The following is an 11,524-nucleotide window of genomic DNA, read 5'->3' on the forward strand; positions in this document are numbered from 1 at the left end:
GGGAGATATGGTGCTACACCAAAGTTCCATGATTGAGGAAGGTATTATGGGTTTGATCACGTCTTCTTTTAGCATTTTAGTCAATGGATATGATAAATTCAAAAGCTGTAAGTATGCTGTATTGGTCATATCAGGGGATCAAAACGATCACAATGTTGTTCAGGTGGACCGCATTGCATGCAGCTAGCTTTGCACTAGAACTATCGCGTGATAGTAAGTACTTGCTTCAACCCCAAATGGTTACTATCACAACCCCCCGCTCCGGTGATGTGCCGGCACGAAATGCTCCCCAATTTACTGGAGCATCCCGTCTTTTGTGGACCTAGAATACTACCATGAGCGTCGTGTGCAGTGGTGGCTCAAGCGGGTTGCTTAGTGACAATCAAGCGATCATATAAAGGGGACGCTTTGGTCTGCTAGTATGAAACTTGAGGGGAAATCTGCTAGGGTATAGCTCATACCCCAAGGATTCGCGATGTATTTTCCAATTCGCGTAGCGTTGCCTGCACTTTGTGCTTCGGTCGCCCATGCGGCCATTGCACCAAAGCCTGTCCCTCCTCCTTCGACAGCTGCTTCAACTGCGACTTCTGGCCAGTCAACCTTTCAGCAGTTGATCGACCATAAGAATCCTAGCTTGGGTACATTTTCTCAACGTTACTGGTGGAACTCGGCCTGGTGGAGCGGAGAGGGTGCACCGGTAGAATCTTCTATTTGCTTGGTGATATTGCTCAATGTATTGACTCAAGAACTGCCAGGTGATTTTGTTCACTCCCGGAGAGGAAGCGGCCGACGAGTACACGGGATACTTGACCAACAGGACTATCACCGGTGTGTATGCACAGGAAGTTAAGGGTGCTGTGGTAATGCTTGAGCGTAGGTGTCCTTTTTTCCCACCACCAACTTCAATAGTGCTGACTTTTGTTGGACAAAAGACCGTTACTGGGGAGACTCATCACCCTATCTGGAGCTGACTGCTGAAAACCTGCAACAACTGACTTTGGAGAATTCAATTGCGGACCTTACTTACTTCGCAAAGAATGTCGAGCTTCCCTTTGATACAAACAGCAGCAGCAACGCTCAGAATGCGGTATGATGTCTCCTTTATTCATAGCAAAGCCACTTAACTGATCCAATGTATAAACAATAGCCATGGGTCTTGAGCGGAGGATCTTATAGTGGTGCCCTGTCAGCTTGGACTGAGTCTACATCCCCCGGAACATTCTGGGCGTATCATGCGTCCAGCGCCCCAGTCGAGGCCATCGATGACTATGTCAGTAATATTTTACTATGTGGGTTGAGCAAGCAGACTGAACAATTGCTGACTTTTAATCTAGTGGCAATACTTTTCCCCTGTTCAAGAAGGAATGCCCACAAACTGCAGCCGGGATATCAGCAGAGTTGTGAACTACATTGATAAAATCAACGAGTCCGGATCAAAGAAGCAGGTCCAGGAACTGAAGGACTTGTTTGGTCTTGGTGATATCGAACATTTCAATGACTTTGCTAGGTATTTACTCACGGGGTTCAGCATGAGGTGCCATAGAAGCTGACTCGCATTCTGTTCAGTGCCCTCGAGAATGGACCGTGGCTATGGCAGTCCAATAGTTTCTACACAGGCTACTCCGGGTTCTTTGAGTTTTGTGATTATGTTGAGGTATGAGAAATCTAAAATTCTCATGATCTTGGGAATTGTTGGTGCTGACTTCGACATAGAACGTTGAGAACGGGACGAGCAAAATCCCTGGATCAGATGGTGTCGGCCTTCACAAGGCACTCCAAGGTTATGCGAGATGGTTCAAGAACGTTTACTTCCCTGGATGTGAGTTACAACTTCCGACGAATATATCGCAATTACTGATAGGGGGACCAGCATGCGCGAACTATGGTTACTGGACTGATGAATCGACTACTGCATGCTTCAACACATACAATGCGTCCAGCCCTATCTTCACGGATACTTCCGTGAACAATACCGTTGACCGACAATGGCAGTGGTTCCTTTGTAATGAGCCTCTGTTCTACTGGCAAGAGTATGTCACTCCTTATTCGAGATCGGGCCTGGGTTTCTAATATTTTCTTTTCTCAGCGGCGCGCCATCTGGCGTTTCAAGTCTCGTGTCTCGCACCGTCAACGCGGAGTACTGGCAGAGACAGTGCTCGCTCTTCTTCCCCGAAGTGAACGGCTACACTTTTGGTAGTGCGAAGGGCAAGACCGAAGCGGAGGTCAACGCGTGGACCAAGGGTTGGGAACTGACCGACACCACTCGACTGATTTGGGCCAATGGGTATGATCATGATACCCCTATTGAATAGGATTTCTATTGGATGAAGCTGACCAAGTCACAGTCAATATGATCCGTGGAGATCGGCCGGTGTTTCCTCCTCTTTCCGACCTGGAGGGCCACTTGAGTCACGGGAATCCGCCCCGTTGAATGTCATCCCAGGAGGTTTCCACTGCTCGGATCTGATTGTGAAGAATGGTGCTGTGAACGAGGGGGTACAGAAGATCATTGATGCTGAAGTGGCACAGATCAAAACTTGGGTCGAGGAATACTATAAGCAATGAGAGGAGAAAGGAGAAGGCGGGATAAGCAATCGAACGATGCTCTGTAGTAATCCATCAATTTGGGAATTATATAGCCCAGGAGACAAAGTTTCTGTCTTGATCAATTCTTTGCAACGTCTGAATTTTTCAATAGAGCTTCATGTTGCAACTATCCCATTCCAGCTGGCTGGGATGCCATATCTAGAGAAAATGGAGCTATCGGTGTAGTGTACATTCTGTTGGAGACACCCATTTCGCGTCCACTTTGCCCCCTCTTGCGATGCTATCGACACTTTAAGAGGCTTGTCTAGGAAGGCATGATTTCAAGGTATGCAGAAAACGAGTAGCAAAATGACCGCTAGATTGGAGACATAATCCCAAAAAACCCAAGAAGCAGATCTATGCGTATGAAGTGTTGCTATGCATTGCCCTAATTATCCCATTAAACGCCATTTTTGTAACGATGGTATTAAGAAATAAAATAAGGGTATCTCAATCGTATCAAATCATGTCCACAATGCTCACCCGGGCCACACGCCTCCTCCGAGGGTTCTTTGTAGATTGTGCATCGTTCTTTGTATCGGTCTGACGAGCATCTGAGTTGACCGGATCCATACCGGTGGCAGAGAATGTATCAACTGTCCAGAAGCCATCCAATATCGTGATGTTTTCGATATGGCCTTTTGTTCGCGTATTGATTGAGGTCTGCTGCTCTGCCTTTAAAGAAGTCATCGAGTGGTCCTTTGAGGTGGCGCGAGATTTCTTGGACGACGCAATGGTCTTTGAATGAATGGCATGCTTATCGCGTTCCTGGTTCGGCTTGATTGAGTATTTGGGTTGGGCTCTTAGCGGGATCTTTTGCGACAAAGCCTGTTCCGATGCCTGCATAGTTTTCACAGGACTGGTTTGCGAAGGACGCCCGGTGGTGCCATCATCCGCCTTTGATAACCTAGGTTTACGCAATGAGCGGGCTGGGAGATCATGTTTTTGCTCATCATGTTCCTCGGAAATTGATAGTGAACCCATAGGTCCCTCCAAGTAGTCGAGACTGAAGGCGTCCTCAAGAGCGTGTGAGCTCATATCGGGCTTGTGTGTAGTGTTGGAAGTCTTTTGCTTGAGCTTGCGTGAGGTACCCCCAAGACTCTTTCCTGCGGCTCCACCTTCATTTTTTGAGCTTCTCGATTTGACTGAATGGCTTGACGGTTCTGCTGACGAATTCGAGGATTCCTGCACACCAACAGACTCGACAGCCGATAGGGTTGATTTGTTGACATCAAACGCATCATTTGACACCGGCCGAGCTCGGGATCGTATAGAAAACTGGTCAACTGCTGGAGGGCCCTTCACTCTTGATGATGGTGGTCTAGTTGTTAGCGAGGAGAACGTCTCAATTAACTCGTCCACCTCACGTGAGGAAGCACGCGTATGACCCGAGGATTGTTGCTGGGAGTACATACTCAGCGTGAAAGAATCATCCTCGAGGTCTATGACCTGAGATGAAGAAGACAAAGCCCGAAGCAAGGCCGGCTGTTGTTTTGTAGAAGCACTTTCCAGCAAGTATGACTTATTGGATGCAGAAAGGTTGGATCTTTCCTTCGTAAGCGTTCCATATTTCAATATGCTACCACGCTTCATTCCCGGGTCGATGGCCCCCTTCTTCTTCGGGCCCGTTCGTCGGGTACCCGACTTCTTGGGAGCAGCGGCCTTCTTGGCCTTCTCAGCTTGCTCATCCTCCCACTTTTTGACAATAGTGGGAAGGCCAAGCTTGGCGACGGACTCCAGCACCCACATCTTTTGAACAGCATAGACATCATAGCGCTTTGTGACTCGAGCCTTAGAAGACGTTGCGGGTTGAGGTTCATCGGCGGCAAGCTCTGCCTCGTCTTCTTCGCCTTCAATCTGAGCCGTGTCGACGGAAGGCTCCGTCTCCGAAGACGGGAGTGGAGGATTTGGTTCTTCCTTCATAAGGTCAAGGCCAACGACGTCAATTGGGAGCATATCAATTTGCAACTCGGTCATGCCATCTGTACCGAAGCTAACACGGCTTTTGTAAACCTTTTGGAGCCATGGTGTATCGCACTCCGGTGCAAGCGAGGGACCCGAGATGGCCGATACTGGTCTTTGGCGGCGAAGTCTGTATGTAACCAAAGGCTCGGCTAGGTTCTTGATCACTTTCCGAGCACCGGAGCGATATTTCCAATCCAAGAACTCGGCAGCGAAGCTTCTGATCGCTAGTGGGTCGATTTCGCGATCCCAGGCATGTTTCAGCCGATGCCTAAGAGCTGCCATTTCCTCATCGGTGGAAACCTCTGGCTCAGCATAGTACTTGAGAATAGTTGGATCGGGAAAGTTCTCCGGGATTCGGACTGCTGGGTGTTTGTTGACAAAGTAGCCACTCTCATTTGAATCCAACTCGTATTGCAGTCGGTCTCGCCATTCGCGGAGTTTCGAGTCAAGGTCTGGCGCGTCCGAGGTGATTATTCCATCAGGTTCCGGCGGATCTGAGGCGATTAATCCAAGAAGATCCTCGCCAAACTGAGCCTTTGCAATTTCTGCAGCGGTACCAGGACCACACTTCTCGACCCCGGACGGAAGGTAATCTCCTCCGCTTAGCATAGCGAAGAGGATCATTCCAGCCCTATCCAAGGATATATTTGACACATAGCCCTGGTCACCCAAGTGATAGCAAGTGACGTGTGTTGCACCAGATGCCCCACTTCCGCTCTCGTTCGAGAAGTTCATCATTGTGAAAGTCGACCCGAACATCAGAGCATCAACGTCATTGCTTATAACTGCATCGACAATGCCAGCCTGTTGTAACCGAGCGCACTCGGCTTCCGCTTCCCCGGGTGCTTCATGCCATGGAAACCGAAATCGCTCGATAAGGTCCCTCGAGCGTTTGATGATTGGTAAATTGCCCGAGTTGCGCGATACCGCTTTGCCTCGCTTGAACGGGGGCTTATGAGGGCCATCATAGACGAAGAGTGGGTGTACAGGCAAAGCAAGTAGCTTTAGCAGTCGAAAATAAAGGGTTCGTAGTTCCGGGTTCTTTCCTCCGCGCGATGCTTGGACCTGGAAAAGCCAAATGGAGATATCAACGGCGATTCGGATGGGCCTCGCAGTTCGTTCCAGGTGCAATCCGGCCACTTTGGCCAGGGAGACCCGCTCTCCTGCACCTATGGCGCCGATGAGCCTGTTTCCAGTTAGTTGAGGGTTCTCAAGGTCATGGATGCGCCCCGATATGATCCCCGAAGGGCCGTTGCTAGGCGAGCGTGTTCATGGTTGACCCCGCAGATCTGGCCATGCATTCGAGCTACAAAACGACTGAAAATACGTACCCTGGGATACCCATTAGGCCGGTCAGCAAGTCGGTAGCTTCAGAACGAGAAGTATATGGCCATGCAGGGCAAGTGGTGAGGAGTTTTCAGAGGGACAGGTTGAATGTTGACGAGTAAATAAACCACGGCCCGAAGAAGTTCCGTTGCTTCTAGTACCAGCGCGTCCAGCTCCGCGACCCCATTCACCAATCAACCTCTGGCTTCCCACATCTGCTGTCAGTACTGCCCCTTACTGAGAGGAGACTTTCTCTAACAAACAGAAGCGACTTTTATGGCGGTTTGTCACCGGTCGGCGTCCCGCTAAAGCGAGTTCTTTGTGCCGCGGATTTCTGAACCTCCGAGGGGCACCGCAACTCTCCAACACGCATACGAGCTCGCTAACAGAGCAAAAAGCGCATTGCCGTCTGGCGATCAACGCAAATCCAAGATGTCAGCGCCCTCGAATTTGCGTCATACACAGACAGCTCGGCCCTCCTCCCCTCATACGCCCCAACAAGCTCCGCGCTCCGGCAATACCTCCTTTGCTAGTACGACGTCACCAGGCTCAACGTTTCGCAACGAGGATGATGCGATTATCTTTGAGATAGGCGCACGATGGCTCCGCGCAGGATTTGAAGGCAATGGTACTCCTGTCTGTGCGGTGGGATTCGGTCCTGAAGAATCGAGAAGAGTTGGGGACTATCGAGGATGGATTCAGGGCGCTGCGGGCAATGGGCCATTGCCAAAACCCCTCGATGCGGAGGACTGGGTACGAGACTATGAATTGTGGCAACCAGACCTTCGTAAGATTGATTTGGGCTTGCTGGAGGATAAGATCGAGCGCCTCTTTCGCGAAACATACAACAATTACCTCTTGACAGACGCCGGTTCCTCTCGCCTGGTCCTGACCCTTCCCTCTCTCATGCCGCATCCATTGCTTTCGTCGCTACTCTCTACCTTGTTCAGCCGCTGGCGGTTTCCTAGCATCACCCTTCTTCCGAGTGCGACCATGTCGGCAACCGCTGCGGGATTGCGGTCGGCTTTGGTGGTGGACCTTGGATGGGCGGAAACTACGGCGACCGGTCTTTACGAGTACAGAGAAATCACCACAAAGCGAAGCACGAGGTCAATGAAATCTCTTCAACAGGAGATGGGACGGCTGCTCTCTTGCCTCGAGACTGGCGAGGATCACGTGGCACAGGGCAAGGATGTGATCTCCGTTGGGTTCGCATACTGTGAGGAGGTTCTCACTCGATTCGCCTGGTGCAAGCCATTCGCAGAGGGTGGAGAAGAACCGGTCCAATCCGTTCGCACCGTTTCAATACCTTCTCCCAGAAATCCAGCGCAAGAGTTCATCGATATACCGTTCTCCCGCCTGGCAGAGCCTGTTGAAACAGTTCTCTTTGCAACGGGCATCCCCGAAAGCGAATTGGATGACGAGGAGAAGACGATTCCCTTGCTCATTTACAAAACTCTCCTGGCTTTACCGCCTGATGCACGCGGGACGTGCATGTCACGCATTGTCTTTGTGGGCGGTGGAGCTCGAATTCCTGGAATTCGAAAGAGGATTCTTCATGAAGTGTCTGCTCTGATAAAGACATACGGATGGAGTGCGGTTCGAGGCAAGGCTATTGAACGACAACGCCAACGAATGGAGGATCTGCGGATCTCGTCTCTCTCGATTCAGAGTAATGGACAGAAGCAGAAGCCACCAGCTGGCAAAAATGGAGAGAGCCCAGCCGAGGACGAGAAAATAGAGCCTTCCCAGGAAGAGCCGGAGATCGACTTTGTGGAACAGAAGTTGCGCCGACAGAACAAAGATACGCCTGTTCCTGTGCAGGGAGTCCTACGAGAAGTCGAATCTCTCGGCGCCTGGGCTGGAGCTAGTCTAGTGACTAGCTTGAAGTTACGTGGAATGGTCGAGATCGAGCGAGAGAAGTTCCTGCAGAACGGGCTTGCTGGTGCGACGCGCGACTCCGAGCCTCCTGTTCCTGATCGCCGATCGGGTCTGAGAGCCGGCGATCGATCTAGCTGGACCCTGGCTGGGTGGGCATGATGCTGTACATTAAACAATCTTGCGTTACATAAAGAAGATACCTCAATAGATACCCCCACAATTCACCACCAAATCTGGCTGTGTTGCCAACTTGCCTCGGACCGGAAAATGCGGGGAACAGACCCACGCTTCCTTGGCCCGTTCGATGCCAACGTGAATGGGCATTGCGACTTGCGTGCACGGTAGACCTACGATACTTATTGCGATGAAGGACTTTAGTCCGCCACCATTACGCGCACCCAAGGCGTGTGTCGCCTGTAACAAAAAGAAGGTCAGATCGGACCTCCCTCGCAAGGGCGAGGATACGACATAGCTGACCATCGTAGGTTCGATGCATCTTTCAAGGCTCTACCAGCTCATGCTTGAATTGCTTGCGACACCAATGGCCCTGCTGGTAAGTGGGCTTCCACATATTATCACAATCGGGTGATTCAGACGAATAACCCTATAATAGCCAGCGAGAGCGCAAGCGTAAACGCCAGAGAGCCAGCGATGGTGAATTCGACACTGAAGTTGTCAAGGAAAGACAACATCGACGCCGATTGAGTTGGAACGAAGGGGAGTCTGTGCACTTACAAACTTCAAGAAATGCCGCACGTTCTTCAATCGAACATTCTGAGGACGAGCCTAGTCCACTAGATGTCTCGGGTATCGAGGAGAGGTCGAGATTTACCAACTCCCCTCACGCGTCCAACCCGTATTCATCAGCTTCTAGTCTGAGTTTCATGGCGCGGTCAAGATATTTCGAAGATACCGTGGTTATCAATGAAGACCAAGCTAGGTCATATCCCATGGGAGAGGCCGATGGCCCTTCCGATGATGACATTCAAGTACTTCGGTTACAAGGTGCATTTGAGCTTCCTCAACGCGCAATCCGTGATGGCTTGATCAATACCTTTATGGAACGCTGCTCACCCTGGATGCCCATTGTTGAGCGTAGCTGGTTAGAGGAAAGTGGTGCCCAGAAACCTTCAATCCTTCTCTTGCAATCAATATTCGTCGCGGCAAGTCGAGTCAGTTCTGCACCGGCTATCACTGCGTATGCATCACCTCATCAATTCTATCGCCGTGCGAAAGCCCTCTTCTGGTCTGGATATGAAAAGAACCCGGTTACTGTCGTCGCAGCCGTATGCATTCTGCATTGGTATAATCCTGAAGGCCCTGAACACGTCTCTACAAACACCAGCGGTTTCTGGCGGTACGTTGGGGTCGGACTCGCTCACCAAATAGGTCTACACAAGGAGCCCACGAACAAGAGAGAAGCTGGCCTCAGGCGTAGGCTTTGGTGGACACTATTTGTAAGTCACACTCCGGGAGCTAATTGTGATACAATATCCGATGTCTGATCTGATTATTGTTAGGCCAGGGATTGCTTGATTTCTGCAGGACAAGGGCGTCCACTTGCAGTCAACATAGATGACTGTGAACTGGCACCACCGTGCCTGGAAGATTTTGATGACTCCAGCTCAGACGGTGCTCTTTTTATTGCATATGTCGAGATTGGCTCTATCCTTGGCCACCTCACACAGTGCTACCGGCGCAAGAGCTTCACACGGCACATGCGACAAAGTATCGAAAATCGTCTTTACCGGTGGATGCGAGATCTTCCAGCTTCCCTGAGACTTTTTAATCGGCACTCGCCTTCATCAGAATGGGAGGCTTCAAAAAACACTCTAGCTCCATATCGCTTTGAAGCCCGCCAGCTCCACATCCCATACTTCATCTGCCTCGCTATCATGTGCCGTCCCAGCCCGGGAAACTCACCATCTCCAGCCGTGGTGCTCGCATCTTCTTTTGTAGCAGGTATATTCGAAGACTTCCTAGCCCGAGATGAGATTCAGTTCTTGGGCCCGATCTTCACATTCCACTTGCTGGCAGCCGGCATTGGGTTACTCTCGTGCCGCCACATACCCAACTTATGGAGGAAAGCAGCCACTGATCTCGAGAATATTTATTTATCTCTAGAGGTTCTTGCCAAACGTTGGTCCTCCGCCAAAGGTAGCCTCAGGGCCTTGAGGAGCATCGCCGAGAAGCAGCAACGAGCGACGAGATCAGAGGCGACCCCGCTGCAGAAGCTTCCACGAGAACATCAACCATTCTTTAAACAATTCGGACTGGATTTATCCTGGGCCTGGCAGTGTTTTATGCCCTCGGAATCTACCCCTACATTTCAAAATCCATCCGGTGCCTCGCCGATTACCGAGACTGGCGATGTCCCACTTGAAGGGTTTACTAAATCCCGTCCTCCGGCTGTCGTGCCATCTACGGAGGAATACCGGCCTCTTAATACGATTTTGGATCCTCACATGGGATTTTCAATGGGGAATATGTCAGGGGGGATGCCTGATGAGTTTTTCCACAATCAATACCAGGGTATGGGTGATTGGCTATTCGAAGACCTGGAATGGACTGGCGATATTCAGTGGTAGGACTACTTGCAGACTTATTAAACGATAGAAACCCGATCGAAATTCACGTCAAACAAGAAAGAAGTATGTCAACTAGTTTCAAAAAGGGTATAATGACCTGTAGAGTGCACAATTGCCGTCTTGCCTTTCTCCGGCATTCGGCAATCGGTGAATTTGGCAGATTGTGGGGTCCGAGGGATCAGCGCGTGCGGGGGAAGCATTCAAGCTCGGCTCAAGGATATTCGCAGATGTGGCCTAGAGGAAAAGAAGTATTAGATTAACAAGATCAGCTTACAAGATTTTTTTCCTTCTTCTAGTGACTTGACTTCAGGTTGGGGAAAAATGCCCGACAATATGACTGATATCCCGACCTTTCGCAATCTCTCACTCGAGAGACATGGCAATGTTTTCGTCTTGACCATGCAGAAGCCTCCAGAGAACCGGTTGAACTCTTGGTATTGCCAGGAAATGATACGCGCTTATCGTACAGTGGAGAGACTCTTAGGTCCCGACTCTGAAGGTGCTGTTATCACCCGAGGCAGTGATGCAAAGTTCTGGTGCACTGTATGTGTTACTTCTGGTTTACTTCTCGTAAATATGGAAAGCTGATCAGCATCTAAAGGGCCTCGAGTTGGACGAAGCTGATACCAACCAATTTGCTAACACGGATGGCTTTTACCCGGTATGCACTTCTTTCAGAAGTCATGAGCCAGCTGGGGCAATTCGACCTACAGATGATGCTAATCTACCACCAGCTTATCCATACCATCCTCGATTTCCCATTCCCGACCATCGCATTACTCACCGGCCACACATTCGGCGGTGCCTGTCCTCTTGCATTGGCACACGATTATCGTATCATGAACTCACGCCGAGGTTTCATTTCCATGCCCCCTGTGAACCTGGGTTTGCATTTTGATGGAATTGGCTCCTTGCCGAGGCTCAAGTTGCGTCCTCAAATCGCACGCAAAATGCTTCTCGAGGCACACAAGTGGACCGGGAAGGAGGCGTTAGAAGATGGAATTGTTGACGCTATTGCTGAACCGGAGAAAATGCTCGATGCTGCACTTGAGCTTGGGAATAAGGTAGCACCAAAGGCTAAAATGGGGTGAGTTTTTGGATGCTAGCCCAGGTTTAGGACCTGTGTCTTTAGCCACCTTGCAGTATCTTCAATGCTAACAATACTCGCAGGGTATATG

The 11,524-nt window shown here is 50.3% G+C and overlaps 5 protein-coding genes across 5 annotated transcripts; 4 read left to right on the forward strand and 1 right to left on the reverse strand.

The window, feature by feature from the left end:
• Positions 1 to 475: 475 nt before the first annotated feature.
• N7496_001439 (putative serine peptidase) lies at positions 476 to 2,565 on the forward strand (the record flags this gene model as incomplete). Its single annotated transcript, XM_056694370.1, has 10 exons — positions 476 to 697; positions 756 to 873; positions 933 to 1,087; positions 1,148 to 1,270; positions 1,335 to 1,507; positions 1,567 to 1,654; positions 1,714 to 1,819; positions 1,871 to 2,030; positions 2,087 to 2,284; positions 2,346 to 2,565. The coding sequence occupies 10 exons, from the start codon at positions 476 to 478 to the stop codon at positions 2,563 to 2,565; spliced, it is 1,563 nt and encodes a 520-aa protein (XP_056561099.1).
• Positions 2,566 to 3,045: 480 nt separating this feature from the next.
• On the reverse strand, positions 3,046 to 5,896 carry N7496_001440 (crossover junction endodeoxyribonuclease; the record flags this gene model as incomplete). Its single annotated transcript, XM_056694371.1, has 2 exons — positions 3,046 to 5,737; positions 5,883 to 5,896. The coding sequence occupies 2 exons, from the start codon at positions 5,894 to 5,896 to the stop codon at positions 3,046 to 3,048; spliced, it is 2,706 nt and encodes a 901-aa protein (XP_056561100.1).
• Positions 5,897 to 6,309: 413 nt separating this feature from the next.
• Positions 6,310 to 7,917, forward strand: N7496_001441 (putative actin-related protein RO7; the record flags this gene model as incomplete). Its single annotated transcript, XM_056694372.1, has 1 exon — positions 6,310 to 7,917. The coding sequence occupies one exon, from the start codon at positions 6,310 to 6,312 to the stop codon at positions 7,915 to 7,917; it is 1,608 nt and encodes a 535-aa protein (XP_056561101.1).
• A 725-nt stretch (positions 7,918 to 8,642) lies between these two features.
• Positions 8,643 to 10,346, forward strand: N7496_001442 (fungal specific transcription factor domain-containing protein; the record flags this gene model as incomplete). Its single annotated transcript, XM_056694373.1, has 2 exons — positions 8,643 to 9,215; positions 9,279 to 10,346. 2 exons carry the CDS (start codon positions 8,643 to 8,645, stop codon positions 10,344 to 10,346), a joined length of 1,641 nt encoding a protein of 546 aa, XP_056561102.1.
• A 683-nt stretch (positions 10,347 to 11,029) lies between these two features.
• On the forward strand, positions 11,030 to 11,437 carry N7496_001443 (enoyl-CoA hydratase/isomerase family protein; the record flags this gene model as incomplete). The annotated part of the gene is made up of 1 exon (XM_056694374.1): positions 11,030 to 11,437. The coding sequence occupies one exon, from the start codon at positions 11,030 to 11,032 to the stop codon at positions 11,435 to 11,437; it is 408 nt and encodes a 135-aa protein (XP_056561103.1).
• Positions 11,438 to 11,524: the final 87 nt, after the last annotated feature.

This window comes from Penicillium cataractarum (genome assembly GCF_028827025.1).
Source record: "Penicillium cataractarum strain IBT 29864 chromosome Unknown utg000001l, whole genome shotgun sequence".
NCBI classification, from domain to species: Eukaryota; Fungi; Ascomycota; class Eurotiomycetes; order Eurotiales; family Aspergillaceae; genus Penicillium; species Penicillium cataractarum.